Source organism: Rhinolophus sinicus, chromosome 13 (assembly GCF_057876585.1).
Source record: "Rhinolophus sinicus isolate RSI-liver-muscle chromosome 13, RSI-T2T, whole genome shotgun sequence".
NCBI lineage: Eukaryota > Metazoa > Chordata > Mammalia > Chiroptera > Rhinolophidae > Rhinolophus > Rhinolophus sinicus.
In genome coordinates this window covers 27,251,681-27,273,016 of record NC_142513.1, presented here as the reverse complement: position 1 = coordinate 27,273,016, position 21,336 = coordinate 27,251,681, and the positions used below count along the sequence as shown (strand labels likewise).

At 37.3% G+C, this 21,336-nt stretch overlaps 1 protein-coding gene across 4 annotated transcripts in view; it reads right to left on the bottom strand.

Moving 5' to 3' along the window:
- MCM8 (minichromosome maintenance 8 homologous recombination repair factor) overlaps positions 1-21,319 on the bottom strand; it is a 34,244-nt gene extending 12,925 nt beyond the window's left edge. Inside the window, exons 1-13 of one of the 4 annotated variants that reach the window (XM_088789255.1) lie at positions 20,724-21,319; positions 18,749-18,901; positions 18,380-18,463; positions 16,560-16,642; positions 15,972-16,121; positions 14,111-14,214; positions 13,283-13,481; positions 11,058-11,143; positions 9,070-9,221; positions 8,633-8,828; positions 5,368-5,398; positions 4,676-4,816; positions 1,916-2,057 (exon numbers count right to left, since the gene is read on the bottom strand). In XM_088789255.1, coding sequence (XP_088645381.1) covers positions 1,916-2,057; positions 4,676-4,816; positions 5,368-5,398; positions 8,633-8,828; positions 9,070-9,221; positions 11,058-11,143; positions 13,283-13,481; positions 14,111-14,214; positions 15,972-16,121; positions 16,560-16,642; positions 18,380-18,463; positions 18,749-18,896 — 1,516 coding nt within the window. In that variant the 5' untranslated portion in view covers positions 18,897-18,901; positions 20,724-21,319. The remainder of the gene's footprint in view (positions 1-1,915; positions 2,058-4,675; positions 4,817-5,367; positions 5,399-8,632; positions 8,829-9,069; positions 9,222-11,057; positions 11,144-13,282; positions 13,482-14,110; positions 14,215-15,971; positions 16,122-16,559; positions 16,643-18,379; positions 18,464-18,748; positions 18,902-20,723) is intronic. The other 3 variants (XM_088789256.1, XM_088789257.1, XM_088789258.1) reach the window with 3 other exon arrangements.
- Between the last annotated feature and the right edge of the window lie 17 nt (positions 21,320-21,336).

The following is a 21,336-nucleotide window of genomic DNA, read 5'->3' as shown; positions in this document are numbered from 1 at the left end:
CGGGTATGATATGATATGATATATGATACCAGGTCTTACATTAATTTTTGCTCCAAAAGACGCATAGAGCTGACTGTCCAGCTAGGTCTTATTTTCGGAGAAACACAGTAGCAGTGGAAAAGAGGTTGGGTGCTGGATATATAATTGACCCTTGAACAATGTGGGGGTTGGAGCGCAGGGCTCCTGTGCAGTCAAAAATCTGCATATAACTTTGACCCTCCCCAAATTTAACTAAGAGCCTACTGTTGACTGGAAACCTAAAGAATAAACAGCTGATTAACACATATTTTGTATGTTATATGTGTTATGTATGACATTTTTACAATAAAGTTAGAGAAAATAAAATATTAAGAAAATTATAAGGAAAATACATTTACAGTACTGTGTTTACTGAAAAAAAATCCTCATATAAGTGGACCCAAGCAGTTCAGACCATGCTGTTCAAGGGTCAACTGTATTTGGAAGGTAGAGCTAACAAGAGTCACTGACAGATTGGATGTGGGGAAGATTCGCTGACAGACTGGATGTGGGGTATGAGAAAAAGTCAAGGATGACTCCACATTTTCTTATTTGAGTAAATACAGGGATGAAATTTACTGAGATGGGAAAGACTGTAAGAATAGGTTTGAAGGGGAAGATCAGCATTTTGGTTTCGGACATGTTAAGATTGACAACATTATAGACATACTGCAAAGGGAGTAAGAAATGTGTGCCTGGAGTTCAGGGGAGAAGAAATACAAATTTGGAAATTTTCAGCATATAGGTGTAAGTAAAGCCATGAGACTAGATAAGATCACCATGAAGGTGAATACAGACCAAGAAGAAAAATGGTACAAAAACTAACCACCCTGAGGTACCAACCAGTTAAGAGGCTGGAGAAATGAAGAACAAGTCAAGACTGAGAAGGGGAATGAAGCAGGAAGAAAACTAGAAGAATGAAGTATCCTGGAGCTGGAGGGGGCAGTGATCAGCTGTGTCAAATATAAATGACGGGTCCAGGATTTAAAAATGTGGCGGTCACCGGCAGACTGGAGGGAATGAATGACCTTTATTGGACTGGAATCTGGGTACTGCCTGACACGTGCATAGGAACATGTTTTTTCCAATAGTGTTAAAGCATCACAAAGAGAAAGTTCGGTAGCAAAGCCCAAAGGAGATTCCGTCTTGCTAAGCCCTCCAACTGGATTTTTTATGAACTGTCAGTCAAATCCTGAAAAAAACCCCGATAAGATGGGTTAAAATATCGCAAAACTTCTACAGTAATAGCTCTAAGCTCTTATTGTAAGTCCTCTGAGAGCAAAGGTTAACATTCACCTTCTTTTTAGTTCCAAGGCATCTAGCACCATTCTGAGCTAAGTAACAGTCATGTATTCAACAAGCATTTACTGTGCACCTATGTACTAGGTGATAGGAATACAGCAGTCAACAAGCCACCCAATCTCACCCCACACGGAACTTACTACAAAGCTTTTTTTTTTTTTTTTTAGTTTCAGATGCACAAAACAAAGTAGTACTTAGACGTTTATCATTTATATCCCTCACACTGTGTCAACCCCCTTCACCCCATATAAAGCTTTAAAACAAGTCACAAATGTGATGGGTGGTGTGAAATGGAAAGTGTGGAGAGCTATATCTATTTGACCTGATTATTTAATTTTTACATACAATTGTATCTGCTGCAAGATTCTGAAAATGAACAACATTTAAGTACCAGTTTCAATTCTGCAGTATAAATAAAAATGTCAGTACTATATTTCTTGTTATTTTTTATGTCACTCATACTTATCTCACTGGTTGGGAAAGTGCTGTCCAAGTGCCTCTTGAACAGAATATAAAGAAATTAACTGAAAAGTTCTTTTGAAAAAAAAGAAAAAAGAAAGCTCCAGAATTATTATTATTCACTTTTATCTCTTACCTTGATCACCAAGTACCAGGGCACCAGCTTCCAAAGCAAAACCTCCAGAGGAACTATCTTTTGAAAGAGTTACAGTCAAACCAGAGGTAGTTGTGGTATTACCACAAACATACACACCGCGTGGAGCGACGTTGCATACTGCCTGGGAAAACAAAAAGTTTAAGAGAATCAGCGAAAGGAAAAGGGAAATAATAGCTAATAGTAACTGCTCACAAATGTTAACTATATGCCATGTATTCTTCTAAGAGCTTTAGCATACAGTCTTCAGCAGCAAAGTAAGAGGAAGGTATTATTACATCCCTGTGTACTGATACAGGAAACCAACGCCTACAGAGAGTAACTCACACAGCTATGAAGGTGTGAAGTCAGGATTCAATCAAACCCAGGCAGCCTGACTGATGTCTGTGGGCATGTGATACTCTACACAATTCCATTTTATGCTTCATTTTCAAGTTCAAATAGCAAAAATGTGAGTACGAATTTTAATCTCAAAGGCCCCAGTGCTTCTTTAAACATCAAATAATAAAATGGCTCAATAATGCTTGACCCTGAGTAAAAAATCTATGATAGATCGGAAAAGTTGTCAAATAGCACAATAGTTAAAAGCATGGACCTCCAGTCAGGCCGACCTGGTTTAGTCCTTGCTCTACTATGTGCCAGCTGTGCTGCTCTTGGACCTCTCTAAGCCTCATCTTCCTTGTATTTTATCACATATTGTCCTGAGGAGTAAGTGAGATCATGTATGGAAGGCACTTACCCTGGTAGCCGGCACACAACATGTGCCCAGCGCAAGGCTGCTGGATATGGCCGTGCACTACACAACTCTAGGAGACAGCGCTCACACTGTTACCTACGAGTATGTCAGAGTGACCTGGGCTTGTGCAGTGCACCGGCCAAGGCACCCTACGGTGCCTTGCTTATAAACAGTAGCTATAATTATTTTTGTTACTTGTAATTCCTTATTTGTTAGTCTAAGAGTATGATGGTTTACTACGTGGTCAGAGGAAAGGGGGGTTAAAAATATAAAGTAAATGACTCATAACTGTTAGTGTTAGACTAATTTTTTAAAATCCTGGCTTAGTGGGTCTAGCAGTCTTATATGCGATACCCTCAACTATTATTCACAACATTTAATTTCCACTAATATTACATCTTCTATTTTTAAATTCAGCCAAGGGTTTTAAAGGTATTATTTTGGGTCTAAAAACAAAAACTGCCAATGTCATTTCTTGGTATTAAAACATTTGCAATGCCCTTAATGTTTTTTGGAACCATTACCTGCCAAGACGTACTGTGCAAATAAAAAAGGAGTAAGAGAGAAAAATGAAGTTTCATATGCTGTAAGCAAAATGTAAAAATTAAATGATTTGTACAGATAATAGACACTGTGGAGGTTAAGCCAGGCTTCAACCTATAATATTCTTAATTCAAAAATCACATACACAATGCTACAAAAAGATAGAAAAGAAAGCTGTACCAATTTAGACCCCCACATGTACTTTATGTGTGCATATTCTGGCTAGCTATCCTGTTTTCATTTTTATCAACTTTGTTTCACCTGCAACTGGGTACTCTGTGCCAGGCTTGTGGCAAGGGCTCAGAACAGAATGCTTTTTGTGTGTGTGTTTTTTTAAATAAGTCCAATTAGTCAAAAGGAACAAAATACGGAAACAGATGAAACGTCAGATTAGGAATTAAAATGATGACTGGTTTAACACTCAACCACAGGAATTAAAGACCTTATTTCCTGTGGATGAGTGTTAAACCAGTCATCATTTTACGAGAAGGACAGTGTTAAACCAGTCATCATTTTACGAGACTCTTAACGAGAAGGACAGTGGGTTTACAGAGACCAAAGCAGTTCTCAGTCCTGGCTGCACGTCACAATCACCTGTGGAGGGTTATACACGCACAGACAGTAGGATCCTAACCCAGAGACTCTTCATTCATTTGGCCTGCGGCAGGCCTCAGTATTTTCAAAGCGCTCCAAAGGTGCCAGACTTCCCAGCCCTCAGAGGAAGATTCAGTAGTCATAGGACTATAACACCCCCAAAGAGCCAGGGATCCCCTGGCCTAGTCACATTTTTCCACATGGGGGTAGGGGATAAGGAGGGGGCGTGGGCATTCTTAGAAAGGACATCATGGTTGGCTCACCAGGTTTCACTCCAAGGAAACCATAAGCATCCTCACAAGCAGCACCTGTAGGGCCATCATAAGCCCTTGAGGGGAGACTCACTAGACTCTGCTCGGCACAGACAGAAACTTCTTGGGGACCAACAATGAACTGGTCACAGAAGCTGCCTTCCTTTGGACTCAGAAGCAGTGAGATATCAACAGATTTCTTAGCTTTATCAGATTATTCTTCAAGCCCTAACAGTGTTTACCGAGTTGTGTGAAGAGAGAACGGGTGACCCTGCTTTGCTTTCTTGAACTATTCTGTGCATAGGTGAGGTCACAACGATAAAGACGAGCAAAGCAATGGAGACAAAATGGGGGTTAGGGAAATAAATGGCTGTTTCACAATATTGACATTTCCACAGACCGGCAGGCCTGTGCAGCCTGCATGACAGAAGACCAGCTCAATTTGAAAAGATGCTCAGATACAGGTTCTATATGCCTCACACAAACCCAATCACTTATACCACCAGGCAAACTAGATCCTGTGGAACACACACACTACATGCTTTGAACCAATTCATTTGTGAATTATTCATGCGTTTTATAAGCAAAAGGTAAAATATTAAATGATCGATTTCCTACCTGTAGCATCTGACTCTTTCCCAAGCCTGGATCTCCAACAACAAGGACATGAGGGTCTCCTCGAATTGGAATTCTGTTTTTGTCATCTGCATATTTATGGCTTCCTCCAAACAGTGCTAACACCAAACCTGCTTTAACAAGCTCAAGTGTGAAGAAGTGAGGGGGTAGAGTGAGAAAAATATAAAGATGCCTAGCAAAAGGGGTGCTCCTCCTTTTAGTTTATGACATTTATTTCTTTAAGAAATTTTTTTAAGCATGACTGAACTTAACTTTTTTCATAAGAAAAGTTAAGTCTAATAATATGAACTACTATAATGTAAATGATTAAAAAGCAAAAACTAGAAGTACATAAAATCAGAGCAGTACATATCTTAAAAAGTCTCTGAGTGAAGACCTACCGTGCAAGGCATGAATCCATTCCACAAAACTGAGAAATATTTGTTAGTTTCCGCTTTAATGTTTACAGTGTCCAGAGTCAGTTTAAAGGAAGCCCATTCCTATTAACTAATTAATAAGCAACTTTTTCTTACAAGGGGCTATAGTTTGCCTGTCACAGCATTCATTTATGGAGAATAATGATTCATATTAAAATATGAATAACTGGCCAACAGAAATTAGCTATTTTTATAAAGTCTAATTTTATTTTTGCCAACTTTATATACTTTTGAGTAAAAATGAAATAAAATACTTACTTCATGGCCAAAAATGACAGGGCAAAGCGAGCTGAAAAACAGAATACAGCTTATAAATTCCAACTTACACTTCATTAATCTACTAGAAGATCTACTTTACAGTTTGCTTAACTTGCTTTATTTTGCATCAAAAAGACAAAAAATAAAAAATTACATCCCCTCAAATAACTCAAGAAGTTTCATTCTAACAGTAAATTTCTCAAAATTCTTGGTAAATTATAAAGGGAAGAATGCTTAAAAACTTTTCCAATGTAAAGGAAACAGGATACTTATAAAGTATTTTAAAGTAACCAAATATACAGTTGATCTTTTTACATCACTAGCCTTTAAAACGATCGCAATCATGGTCTTCCACTTTCGCGTACAGAATTATACTGTATTTTATGTGAATAGACATCTTTAGACTTGTGCAGCCGAGTCACTGAAATGAGACTAAAGGGTGAACTGCATACACATTTTAAGGTGGGATAAAATTTCATTTTTCAGTTCAATCCAAAGATTCAGAATAAGACCATATATGAATATAAAGTAGTTACTTTTATCAATTGTACAAACAAGGAACACAAAAAATAGGGTGGAAGAGATATACTAAAGAGTAACCTGTGAGTCATTATCCCGTTTAATATATGTAAACGCAGACGTTGGTGTCCTGCCATATATATCCCCTTTGCACTCCCTGACCAGCATGTTCCTGCATAACCACCGCTGGCTTCCTACCTGGCTTTCTATGGCCACAAACAGGCTAGAACTGCTGAGTTATCTAGAGCTCCCAGGAGCAGCTCCAAATCTAGGCCCTTGGATGGAAAAATACTGAGTTCTGCAGTCTAATGTCCCAGAGGCCTCAGGAGGATTAAGCCCCAGATGCTAGTAGTAACCTGTTCATTATGGCACCATACACTCACTGACTGCCATCCTTTCCCTGTCTCACTTTCCCATTTCCCTACCAGCATATCTGGTAAACTACACTTGCCAAATCATTGCTTCTAAAGGAACCTAAACTAAAACACATCCTTCTAACTGTCTTCTCCATTCTCCTTTCAAGGTCCTCCATTTGTTAATCTGGCAAGAGTCAACAAACCTTTTCTTAAAGGGCCAGAAAGTATTTTTGGTTCTATTGTCTAGGTCACACTACTCAATTGATCCAAAATCAATAGTCAACAATACGTAAATAAAAGGGTGTTGCTGTGCTCTAATGGAACTTTATTTACAAAAATAAGCACTCTGCCCAGTTTGCCAACCGCTGGCTGCAAGATTAACAAGAAGAGGACCATAAAAAAATTCTAGTTTTGATGTTGAAATTACAAACTTAGAACAAAAAGGTAAAAGCAAACCGTAGGAAGAAAACCCTAGTTTTTCATACTAGCTTATCTTTTATAAGTAATACAAAGGAAGGACCACTACAAATACTCATTTTTATTAATAACGGAGGACAGGAACCAATCAAAGGTGTTTTGGTCCTCAACCAGGTAGCTCCTGGGCCCCTGCTACTGACCACACACGACACCCTCACTTCTTAGCAGATCAAACCCCCACCTGGGCTCAGCACCCTCTCTCCCATGGCAATCTATTCAGAAGTCTCTGAGAGTTTAAGGACTAATCCCCTGAGGAACTCTGTACTTTTCATCGTCCACTAATTAACATATTAAAAGCAGAAAAAAACAAGTGTACAAGCCTGAAGGAGAAAGCACGACAACACCAATTTTTCCTTATACAGTTCATTTCAAAACCTCAGTTCTTTACCTCTCTTAGGTATGTCTATTATTCAGTCTCATTTTCCTCTATTTCTTCATAATTATCTAAAAAATTGTCAAAAAAGTATCAAAATAACAGCACACTGTTCATTATGTTAGGTATATTATGGAATCTCATTTAATCTTCAGAACAACCTTCTGAGACAAGTATTAGATGATAAAAATGAAGGAGAAATTAAGCAACATGCCCCAGACCACACAAAGTAACTGGCTGAAGCAGGATTCTAACAGGTTTATTTCCAAAACAGAGCTCTTAACTACTCAAAAATGCCTCTACTTTGTTTCTTCTCTACTTCATGGCCATAACAAAAAGAAAAAAAAGAATATTACGAAATACTTATTGAATGTTAAGTGAGTTCTCCATGAGTCTCTTTCTTGCTTTTTCAAAGTGAAAAAAATAATCCCTTACGTACTACTAATTGAAATGACTTTGGAGTTCATTGTCCCATCAGTCTCTTGTGAGACAGTAAATTTTCCTTACTGTTTAAACTAGACGTCAGCAAACTTTTCTGTAAAGGACTAGACAGCGAGTGTCTGTAAGCCATTTATTCTGTCGCAACATGAGTTCTCTCATGAATGAGTGTGGCTGTGTTCCAATAAAAGTTTATTTATGGACAGCAAAACTTAAATTTCATATAATTTGTGTGTCACGAAGTATTCTCCTTTTGATTTTTTTTCAGCCATTAAAAAATGTAAAAACCATTCTTAGCTCATGGGCCAAACAAAAATGGGCAGTTAGCTAGACTTGGCCTGTGAACCGTAGTTTGCAACTGTGGACTAAAAGGGGCCACATACTAAACCTGACAAGCTCAGGGGAGACCTGCATGGTGGGCCTTACAAACTCAGAGACCACAAGTAACCACACAGGTTGGTCTGAACATAAAAACTCCTAAAAGCAGGTCAGAGTGGATAGTCACATCCTAGGCCTGTAGGTTCCTTGACAATGACCAATCTTTACCTTAGGTGAGCCTGTCTATTATAACCTTTTTGCATCTTTGAAATGTCAGAGTAATCCCTTTTCCAGACCCCTCAGGGAACAACCATGCACTACAAGAGACCACAGAACCCCTCATTGTTACCTTGTTCCCAGAATACCATCTCTATGCACAGTAAATGTTAATTGTTAACTATCCTGTACCCACCAAAGTAAAAGTATGCATCTCTCCACTTTACTTTTTATTCAATCTTAGAGACTTCCCTGCTTTGCTTTCTCCCACCCCTTAACCTACCGTACCAACGGATTTCACGTAACCCTCCTTACATTTCCTCCTTTTAGTCTAATGTACAAAATAAGCTATAAAACTGCCGTTCTCTGAAGCTTTTTCTCAATCCGTGGAGATTTTGCTTCCCAGCAATTGCCATCAGTTTGGCTCGAATAAACTCATAAAAATTCTCTACAGGTTGGGCCATTTCTTACATCGACACAACGATTTTGACTAGTTTTTTGTTACTTCTAGCCCAAAGCACCCCAATATGTACACAAATAATAAAACCTCCGATAATGTCATACATACTTGACGATAAGTTTGAACAGGTTTTCTTCAGCTTGAATCTCTTGGATGGCATAAAGATCTCTAAGTGAGAACTCCATCAATGTTCCGTGCTTACACCCATCCTCAGAAGCCTTTGTTTTCTGTCCTTTGCTATTGCTAATAGAATTTGCTTCAATGTACAAAAGGAACATGCATTTGTCATTCTTATTTCGAGAACCTGTCAATTTCAAAGTGTGAAATACAATAATTGGTATTTTCATTTTCCTACGAAGATTCAAACAGAATGTAAAAGAATGGCACAGTGAGCTACAAATAAACCTTTATTTCACAGGAAAAGTTTCACCTATGTAATAAACAAGGAACCCCCTAAATTAATAGAGATTCAGAAGTAGCTTAAGAGGAAAGATAAATGCTGACAAATTGTTGTGGGACAATCAAAAGGAGGAGTTATACCATACCTTCCTCGGCATTTGAGACTTTGACGACTCCAGTAATAGTCACGGTGTCTCCCGGAACACAGCTATCCACAAGATCGTGAACAAGCTCACACTCTATTGTTCGTGGAATCCGACCTGCTTCCCGCTGATCATCAGACATCAGCTCCTGGATTCTAAAAAGGTAAACAATTTTGGGTCAGTACACATATGGACTTTGGGTTATTTCTTCTACATATTAATTATTTAGGGTCCACATAGTGCTGAGCTAGATAAAGGGCCGTTTAAAAAAACAAAGTTCAATGGTGTATCTAAAATGACTTCAGCAGTTTCCAGTTAAGGATGGCAGGATGAGAGCGTGCATTTGTCTACCCTCCCTCCAAAATGTCCACCAAAATTAGTCACTAAAAGAGTGAACTTTTGAGTTGTGCAGAGGAATCAGCAAACAAAGGATACTATACTGAAATTTTAGAAATCAGCAAATGGGAAAGTATTGATAGATAAAACGAAATGATATTCACAAAACACACAGGAAGATATAAGGCTATAAGAAATGTGGGTGCCAAAGTTCACTATCCCTAAGTTTGATTTCCTAATATCAGTTGTTCAAATCCAATTAAAATATGTAATCTTATTTTCTTTATGCTATTTTTACCTAAAAACAAACAGGTTTTGTTCAAATAATCAAATTACCCAGAATTTTCTATGCATATATATCCTATTGTGATACTTATATAGCACCGTCGAGGCCCTCATCACACCCTTCAGTAGTTAAAAGTCCTGCCGACGTGGGAGGGAAACCAGGGTTCCCTACTCACTGCGAACACGGTCATGTTCAGGAATCTTAAGCATTTCCTCTTTTATAAAATAGAGTGTAAATATCTCAGCACAGTGAAGTTAATTATCACATATGCTGGTCTTGGTTTTTACAGGACAGAAGGGGATAAAGCTAGGACAGGACTTGGTAGCAACCTATCTCACTTTTCCCCTACTTTCTTAGTTTTTTAAGACTATTTCAGCCAGGTTTCCTGGAGAGCACTCTGACTTCAAAACTACCCATTCTTGGGGAAGCCGGATGGCTCAGCTGGTTAGAGTGAGAGCTCTGAACAATAGGGTTGCCAGTTCGATTCCCACATGGGCCGGTGAGCTGCCGGAAGGGCAGCCGGATGGCTCAGTTGGTTTGAGCGCGAGCTCTAACAAAAAGGTTGCCAGTTCAATTCCCACATGGGATGGTGGGCTGTACCCCCTGCAACTAAAAATTGAAAACAGCAACTGGAGTTGGAGTTGAGCTGCACCCTCCACAACTAGGTTGAAGAACAACTACTTGGAGCTGATGGGTGCTGGAGAAACAAACTGTGCCCCAATATTCCCCAATATAATTAAAAAAAAAAAAAGTAATTGCGGTTTAAAAGGTTAAAAATAATTGCAAAAGCTGCAATTACTTAAAAAAAAACACACCCACCCATTATTTTATATTTAGGATGAGTTGTGGGACTACCGCCAGAAACATGGAATAAATTGTTGGATTAAAAATACATACACACAAAGAAAATATGACCCGTGAAAAAAAGTTTATTTTTTACAAAAATATCTATAGTAAAATGCTCCATGGATAATGAGAACATGAAATGAAACACATCCATTTCTAAGAAACTCTTTATTTTAAACTTTCAAAACAATATTATTTCGATCACAGCTCATTATGAAGTGAATTATACAGCTTTGCTTAAAGTCTACATCCAGTTCAATGAGTCACAAAAATGAGAAATAAAATGAACTATTTCTTAGTAGCAAAAGGACATAATACTTGCATATCAAATCCTTTCTGGAGTCTGATAGGAAACCAATTTCAAAGACAATTATTTCAACACATAAACTCCTAATCAAATCTTTTATTATATACTGTATTGCTGTCTACAAATAATCACAGTATAATACAGGAAAATCAAAGACTTACTTGGCAGTAGGACAGATCTAAAACCTGCCTTTCATTAAGTAATCTGACTGCTTACTTGATTGACTGCCAGTCCATCGTCACTGTGAGAGGAGAGCTACGCAGAGCAGTAAATGACTTCCCTCGACATGTAGGCACAGGACACTAAAAGAATAAAATTAGATCCTTAGTTTATGCCATTGACAAAATTAAATTCCAGCTGGATCAAAGATCTAAATACAAAAAACAAGGCTTAAAAGTTAGGAGAAAAGGTAAGAAATATGTTTATGACGTTTGAGTGAGGAAGGCCTTCTTAACCACAGCTTTGTTTTATACAAAAAAGTCATAAAGGAAAAGATGATCAATTTGACCATATCAAAATGTAAAACTATAAAACAAAAAATGCACCACAAAGTTTTAAAAAACAAACCCAAAACTGGGGAAAAAACATCCATAATGGATATAATCAATGATTAGTATCCAGAACTCATAAATAACTCCTGTTAATAGTACAGTAGTCCCCTCTTATCGGTGGTTTTGCTTTCCGCAGTTTTCGTTATCTGTGGATAACCACGAGCTAACTGCTGTCTGAAAATATTAAGTGGAAAATTCCAGAAATAAACAATTCATAACTTTTAAACTGTATGCTGTTGAGTAGCGTGATGAAATCTCAAGCTGTCCCACTCTGTCCTGCCCAGGACATGAATCATCCCTTTGTCCAGCATCTCCACACTGTACAGGTTCCGTACCTGTGATTCACTTAGAAATTGTCTGGGTTATCAGATCAACTGTCATGGTATCACAGTGCTTATCTTACCTAATAATGGCCTCAAAGTGCAAGAGTACTGATGCTGGCAATTTGGGTCTGTCAGAGAGAAGCCATAAAGTGCTTCCATTAAGTGAAAAGGTATGCATATACAAAGAAAACGGAATATATATATGTGTGTGTATATATATATATATATATATATATATACATACATATATAATATATATATATTATATATATGTATGTATATATATTTAAGTACTATTTGCAGTTTCAGGCATCCACTGGGGGTCGTGGAATGTATCCCCTGCAGATAAGGGGGGACTACTCTATAAAGAGAAAAATAAACAGAAGGTACAAACAGAAAATTCAATAAAGAAGAAAATTGAACGGCCATTGAAGATGTGAAAAGACACTCAACCATAACAAAAATCATAGAAATTAGTATTAAAAATGAAGTACCATTTTACACCCGTCAGACTGGCAAAATTAAAAAGCCTAACAACACCAGATGTTAATGAAAATATGGGAAAATAACAATTGCTTAACACTACCTGGAGGGGTGTAAGTTAGGACTGACACTCGAAAATAATTTGGCGGTATCTAGTAAAGTTAAAAATAAGCATATCCTGCAACTGAGAAATTCCTCTGCTGAGGAGATATGTACAAGAATATTCTCTGCAGCATCACCTGTAATTGTAAAAAACTGGAAACAACACAAATGTTCACCAGAAGAATGGATAATTAGTGGCTATTCATTTGATGGAATATGCCACAATAATAAAAATGAAAGAATTAAGATGTGTGCCAAGACAGGAAGAACTCAAAAATAACCACATGGAATAAAAAAGTTGCACAATGTTACTTTCAGTATACCATTTATGTAAATACACACTAGAAAACAAACCCTAGATCTATAGTCAAGTGTGACTGCAGGCTTGAGGAATCCATACCAATTTCACAATAGTGGCTGCCCCTAGGGATGGAACAAAGTGAATGGAACTGGGGAGGGGAACAGAGAGACTTCAACTCTTAACTACTTTTGTTTAAAAAATTAAGCTAAAATCACAAAATATTAGTATTTGCCAACTCGTAATGGTGGGTATACAGATGTTAGTTATATTATTCTCTGTACTTTTCTATAGTTTTAAAAATGTTAAAGAAAAAAAGACCACTTTCAAACACCACAATAAAGAAAACTTGATGTGTGCACCTATTAAGTCAAAATAGAAAAATATGAATGGAAAGCATACACATTAACTTCAGGATAATGACTATTTCTGGGGGTTAAAAAAAGTAAGGGGTTAAAAAAAGACACTGATTTTATCAGTGATGCTTTATATCTTTAAAAATATATCTGGAGCTGGCAAGATGTAAATTCTGAGTGGTGGGTAAAGGAATGTTTATTTTCATAATTTAAAGACTAAAAATAAAAATAAGCTCTGTGTTCAGAAACTTCAGGAAATGTTTTCTGTAAATTAATTTGCCTTCTCTACCAAGATAAATAAAGAGGTAGTTCAAGAACATGCGATCACCTTTGTGGGAAGATTATATTTTCCATCTGGAAGAGAAAAACCCTGAACTTCTCCACATGCAGCACAAAGAAAAGCCATCTTGGTGCAAAGCGGCTTTATGTTACTGACGCGAACCACTGTCCCTCTCAGAGCAATGTATTTTCCATAGTAATTTGCTCGGACATTCTTGAGCTGTGTCAAGGGCTCATAGTTGTATACCCTAAAAACAAAAACAGCAACATATTTATCTATGATTTACAATGGACAGAAAATTGAGGTTGTCTATATTTTCACAAGTTCCTTTTAGGAGAAACCATGCAATTCTCCAACCATAGCGTCCCTGTATACATATCAGAAAATTCACAAACATGAAATCATTCTTAAAAATAAAACATGCTAAACCTTCCCTTTTCTTCTTGTCCCACTGATTGCTTTCTAGTGAAAAAAAGAAAAAAACACACAATAAAGATGAATTAAAGAGAAACAAAGTTCCATTAGTTCTGTGTCGAGTAGCAACCTAAAAATTTTAACAAAATATAATCACATCACTTAGTGTATTACATGGATCATTAAATTTAAACAGTGGGGTCTTGATAAGTACACATCCAAAATCAATGTTTACAAAACACTACAGGCTGAGAAATCAAGTTATTTGGGCAGAAGAGGTTTATTTCCATTGTGATTTTTTTGAAGAACTCTCAGTGGGTTCACTTGGGTGTGATGACCAATGAGGTAGTAAGGAACTCATACGCGTTTTACTGATTTCTTTGGCTTTATAAAATGAGGTTCTCATTCTTAAACAGTCTTCAATGCCCAATTCTAAATAATTAATACCAGCAAATTCCTCACCTTGCATGAATGTGTGGCACATTTACCATTGTTTTCCCATCTCTAGACAATCCTTCTTGGGCTTGTAATTCAGCTGCATGCCTTTCAAGGTCCTTGGTTAATACCTAAACAGGACATTTACTCAAAAGTTGGAAACAAAATACCATCTTGAAACAGAACTCTTTCATAAAAAGAGAATATGAAGTTTATGAATATAAACAGTTCAGAATAGGACATTAACAGAACTCTAATAGCCCCTAACAACTCTGATCTTCAATTATGACTACTTATTTTATAGTAGATTTTGATTTACCTGGGATTCTGTTGTCCCTGGACTGGAAAACTCCAGCATCCCTGTCTGCTAAACTTAGTATTAAAAGTCCTTATGGTAGCCCCCAAAGCTATTACCTCCTGGATGGGTCTGATGAAAAAGTATTTTGTACATCTCCCAATTCATTGATCAATTAAGAGAGAAAACAAGGATGACTTTTGAAATACACAATACCCATTCCCTTGGCATCTGACATTAAATAAACATTTAATATCTACTTGCATATAAAACAGTATGCTGCCAATCTAGGAGAGAAAATGAAACGCACATACACAGCTATGCTTGTTATAAGTACCATAAAGATTTACAGATGAAATACCATGCGAGTTTTGAAAAGGGGTCATGAGAAAAGTTTCACAGAGAGATAATTGAGCTAGGCCTCAAAAATTTGGATATGCAAGGCAAAGGGCATTCTATGCCGAATGCATAGCACATGTGAGAGGCAGAAGTATTTAGAAAATCCTGGAGAGAGCTCAGTTTAGCTGGATGGTAGTGAATGAAGGACAGCTGTGGGGAGAGGAAGCTGAACCAGACTGTGGAAGGCCTTCAATGTCAGGTAAGGATTTAGATTTCATTTGGTAGAAGTCAACACAGTTTCTAAGGACAAATCTTGTTTTACCATGTATGGCAACAGTTTAGGAAAGATAACAAAGGCTTAAGACAGAGGCAGTAAGGATGGAAAAGAGGTAGATTTAAGAGACATTTTAGAAATAGAAATGAAAGGATGTACTGATTTGAATACTGAGAAATAATGAGCAAGAGGAGTCTGAAGACCACAGCCAAGGTTCCCAGTCTTGGGTTACTAGTCGTATACACATCTTTGTAATGAATCGTTCCTTTGCCTGGATACGCTTACCTCCCCTGCTCCATGTCCAGGCCTCGGTACCCCTTTTAAAACCCATCATAAACCACATCACCTCTACAAGATCTTCCTCTGAGCTTTCCCCACTCATTGTATACCATGTTCCTCCCCAACAGCTCAGGATCTTATCTTTATATCTGAATGCACCCAGCACTTTCTCTGTTCCTAGCCTGAGATTTACTTCCCTTTGCCTTGAAGCATTTATGTGTTTGCCAGCCTAAAAAAATGCTTTTACGTATGTTGTGCCATCAGACCCTGAGAAAAACTCAGGCAGACACAGCACGCATTATTATTTTCAATTTATATACTGTGACGCGCAGAGAGATTAAGAGACTTGCCTCATGCCAGAGAACCTTTTTGTGCCAAGTCCAAGTTCATAACTGATAATACCATGATGCCTTGTCTTATCTTCCCTATGAGATTATATAGCTCCTTGAAAACAAGGTTTAATTTCCACATAATCTTTAATAAAATTAAATTAATTATTCAAATAAATTAGAAGTAAACGTTGTATTTTAAGTAAGCTGTTGTATATAGAATGAAGGGTATCTCTCAAGGTAGGATTGCAACCTTTTGGTTTTAGCTATAGTATCTGTTTGGTAAAATCTAAGTATCTTTTAGAGAAGGTACTATTAAGGTAAAATCTTCCTTTAAAATTTTGACAAAAGTCTCACAAAATAAATATTTACCTGATGTATCGCCAGACCCATGCAAGCCAAGGTTTTCTCAGGTGTATCCCTTAATTCATTTGCTATATTTGGTATCAATTTAGCTATTTCATCGTCTTTTGTCAATTCTTTAAAATCCACCAAAATACTTCCCTTTCTTTCTATTTCATCCTACAAAATATTAAAATATGAAAACAATAATTGTTTTTCAGAGTTGATTATAACTGAGCATTCAACTACATATTTTGCAAAAGCATATATTTATATGCTAAATATTGTACAGTATTTATATGATAAATACTGTAAGTTTTGTAGCCAAGCATGGTTCTATTATTTTAAATATATGAACTTATTATTTATGCCTCTTAACAACCCTTGGGGTAGACATTAATACTACTATTCTCAACTGATAGATGAGAAAACCGAGGCATAGAGAAGGTAAGTAATTCAACAAAGTCCACATTGCAGGTAAGTGGCAGCGCTGGGAGCTGGACCAAGGTAGTTTGGCTCCGGTGTCTGTGATCACAACCACTAGCCCCTCAGATACATTGTTCAATAAGATGACACAAAAAAGGGAACGAGTAGCTTTTTGTTGTATGGGAATCTTACCTTATCATATAAATCAATACGCCTTGTGAAAAAAATTTCAAATGCTTCAATCTTCTCAATAAAAGGAGATCTATCGCTGTAAACTAATCAAACAAATACGGCATTAGCACTAATAATCACACATAATTTTCATGAGACAGAGGAAACACTATATACATAGTAGATGATTTTCCCAATTGCTTTGCGTTCTGGTTACATTTAGATAAGAAGTGGTGTTGCATGTATACTTAAGATTCTAAAACAAGTTTAGGTTTGCGTCATCTGAAATGCAGACAGGAAGGGTCTCTCTCTAAAAGTGCCAATGTCTATGTCAGGTGGGCACTAGACTTATTGGGGTGATCACTTCGTAAGTTATATAAATATCTAATCACTATTTTGTACACCTGAAACTTATATAATATTGTATGTCAATGGTAATTGAAAAAAATTTTAAATTATAAAATACAAAAATAAATACATAAATAAATAAAAGTACCAATATCTGGGAATCTTTGTATTGAAATTTTGACACCTAAAAGGATCTATCAGTTCAAATAGCTTACATAATAAAGCCAAAGCTAGACACAGGAACTAAACTTTTATTCTGAAACAGTCTTTACAAAGTAAATTCTACTAGTCCAAAATGCCATTTGTCAAAATCCCTTGCTCAGATCAGAGGAGAGACAGTCTACCACTTGACTCTGGTCCTAAAGCTGTAAGCTATCTTTTACACTCTCAAGTTCTATAACATTTTTGAATCGGTATTCTACACAGAAACAGTACAATGAAGTAGTCTGAAACGTATCTGTCTATATAACAGAAAACAGACGCTCAATATAAAAAAACATCCAAAAAGCACTTTATTCATTCACAAAATGAATACTGAGTGCCTGTTATGGGGCAAGATCCTTGCCCTTAAGCATTCCACAGTCTAGTGGGAAAAAAACACTTTATCTATCTGTCATCTATCTCATATCTCATAAGAGACATAAAGAGCCTACAGACACTGTAAGAGCACAGAAAAGACAATTCTCCAAACCTATACAGACAGATGTATGATGTTAGCTGTTGTGCTGGATTATAAAAGGGAGATTCCTTAACTGTGTTTCTACACAAATCTGTGTTGATTATCTTTCTGTTCCAAGTCTACCTTTTTATTTTCTGCGCTGTGATCCTATGACCAAGATCTGCACACTGCATTTCCTAGACTCAATTTACGTTCTGCCAGTTGGAGGCACCTTAAAGATTGGTAGGTGGCAGGAAAAAAGAAAGGAATTTATTCTTGTTTCCAGTTCTTTTCAGCATCTCTTTAGCTGCAGAGGACAACTACAGTTCCAGCTTCCAGTTCCGAGCACCAACACTGCTTTCCTCCCACCAGAGTCAGGAGCTTAATTTGCTTTAGTAGTCCAAATACAGCTTTACAGCATGCCCTTTGGGCTCAAAGCAAGAGGTATGCTGTGGCCCACTCTTTTGAATTCCTAGATTCTGGCAACCTCAGAACTTTTCAGTTTTGTTTCCTCAGTCATAAGAATGGTTGCCACTTCCTGAAGTTACTACTATCTAGGGGCTTACCTCAATGTTCCCTTTTTGCTCTTTTAGTTTTTTATCTATATATCCAAATCCCTGTATTAAATCCCCTTTTTGAAATACCTACTGTGGTTTCTGTTCTCCTGACTGATACAAAATCTAAACATAATGGTCTTAAAACATAAACATGAATTGTTTTGGTGAACTAATATTAAAGAGGGTATAAATCAGTAAGCAAATGAATATGAGATGTAGCACCCAAAGACAAGTTAAGAAATGATCATTTATGGTACTTTGTACATTTTTTATTCTACCTTCTGAAAGATAAAGCTTCCAGCCTTTGTATGGTATGAATTGATCCAATGTTGATTGTAGTAGCAAAGACTGTGAGGTTTGTTCTGAAAACAAAACAGAATACTAGTTTAGTAGAAATGGAGCAAACAGTTTCTCCCTTATTTGCTTCTCCTTCCAACAATAAGAACTTGACATATTAATAGAGTATCGAAACTATAGGCTTCGGTAAGAAGTTTGGATATCAACATTCAAATACTACTTTAAGGGGTTACATCAATAAAAGACAGACTGAAATTTAAGTTAAACTGCTTTGTATATATGCCAGGCACGAACAGATTCCTTCATGAAGGAAAAAAAAAAAAAATGGAACAATCATTGATCTCCCCTACCAGCAGTATGCTTTCCCGTGGTTTTACTCAGGTCAAGTCTGTGTCCTCTTTCTCTCCATTTTTCTGAGAAGCTCCCACCACCTCTTCCTCTTTTCCATCTTTGAAATCTTCCTCGTCCAAATCCTCTACCTCTATATTCCCCATTCATGTCTTCTAAAAGATAGAGATTAGGCAAGTCTTCATCAAAACTTTAGGGGAAATAGTGCTCCTAAAAATGTATTAACATAGTAAATAAGTGAAAATTAACATATTCTAGTTTGAGACAGGCTTGCAACATTGCACACCAGGGTATAAGCCCATTTCTTTTCTAATCTGCAGTTACTCTTCCAAACTCCATTTCTTTTTAAGGTATACCACAGATATTTAACCAAGTATACTGGATGCTCATGAGATAAAGTAAGAAGAGGTACTTACCTGTTTTCAAGGAGCTCCCACAATAGAAATGAAAACAAAACAGGCAATTAACTAACTTGTTTGTAGTGTTTTGAGACTTACAGGGCAGCACTGGCTGAACATAATCCTGACCGGTGAGACATCAGGAAGACATCATTGTAGCTCCTTCTATATAGTCAATCCTGCAGTGTCTTACCCACTTTTATCACGGATACCAGGGCATTCTTACATAGGCACCTAAGGTGGACCTCTTTCTAGGGAAGCACAGGAGTGTGACAGGGTACATACATACATGCATAAATGTTTCAACCTTTCAACCAGAGTTCAGAACTGTCTTATAAAGACAATGGAAGCAGGATCAATTCTAGGTCAGTATTGACTAGATTTTTTTGTGTGTGTAATTTTTAGATAAATTTGAACTACAATACTTTTTTGGAAAGCATATCCATATCTGTTAATGTGTTGTAATTACAATCTTTTTTGCTAATTATCCTTTCACATTGTCTCTATTTTGTTACATAGCCAAGATACTCATTTTTATTAAATTCAAACCCATAAAGAGTTAGTTCCTGGCTGAGTATCAATAAATTGAACTACAAGTGACCTTTAAAAATCGGTTTTAAAATAATTCATATAGGTGGGGCACAGGGCATTTTTAGGGGAGTGAAACCATTCTGTATGATTCTGTAATGGTGGATATATGACATCATACACTTGTCAAAACTCATGGAACTATAAAACACAAAGAGTGAACCCTTTGTAAACTATGTAAATTACGGACTTCGGACTTCGGACTTCGGTTAATAACGAACTTATTGAATTTGGTCCATCAACTGCAACAAATGTATCACACTAATGCAAGATGCTAATAGGCAGATCTGGAGGTGGAGGGAGAGAAAAGAATATGTATGGGAACTCTGTGTACTTTGTGCAATTTTTCAGTAAACCTAAAATTGTTCTTAAGAAAGTCTATTTTCAAAAATAGGCCCTACCCTAAAGATAAAATTAAGAATATATCCGTATATTGTAGTGCAATTCATTACAAGAGAATGTATTCAAATGTTGGTTTAAAGGGATTTAAGTAATAAACAAGTTAAGAACTAAAGAAGTTCACGATATTAGGGCAAGCCAGGACTTTGATAATCACCTAAAATAACTAAAGAATTCTTGATTCCATTCTTCAGGCTTCCTCCCTCCCTCCATCTCTTCCTTCCTTCTTTTCTCCCTCCCTTCCTTTATCCACATATTCAAAAACATGTATTGATCACCTGCTATGCGCCAAACAGTATTCTAAGCATAAAGAACCAAAAAGCAGTGACCAAAACAGACAAAAATGCATGCTCTCAAGAAGTGTTCATTCCAGAAAACAAAACAAAAATGTAAAGTAAAATATACACTATGTTAGAAGAGGACAAATGCTATAGAGAAAAGCATGAAAGGGAAATGGAGAGACTGATTTTCCATAGGCTGGTCAGAGAAGGAATGGAGGCAAAGGTAACATTTGAAGAGATTCAAAGTAATAAACAAGTTAATAACTATAGAAGTTCACGATATTAGGGCAAGCCAGCACTTTGATAATCACCTACACCACATCACACGTTAAGAAACTAATGGCCAGAGAAACTGATCAAGATCAAAGTTGTTTGGTGGCAGTACTAGTTTCAAAACTCCGTCTTCACACTCGCAAGCTGATGCGCTCCTTCCACAACGCTACGTGCCATCTTCCTCAAACGAGACAATAGGGTGAGAACAGCTAGTAAAAAATCCAACACAAATGCAAGAAGTAGGACTGGAGAATGAGCGAAGGTGCCGCCCGTAGGCCTGCTGTGCTTCGTTAAATACTCTACTTCACTTACGATCAGGCTAAGTTCTTACTGGCAAAGGACTGCGGTCCCAAAGCTTTCCTAGTTCACGCCCGGACGGCTCTCCCTCCAGCCCGGGGAAAACACGGCGGGACGGAGAGGAGACTCCGAGGCCCGAGATCCTCCAGTCACCCCTGCCCAAGTCCCACGTTTCTCTTCAGCTGAAGCTCTCTGACGTCCCCGCGCACGGCCAAGTCTAATCTGTTCGAGCGGCTCGGGGACCTCAATTCATCCATCGAGGCCCATAAGACTCCCGGGAAGGTGTAGTGCCTCAAGCTGAAGCCCAGTTTTCTTCCAAGTTCTTTTTTGGCGCTGCTGTGACGCAACTTCCGG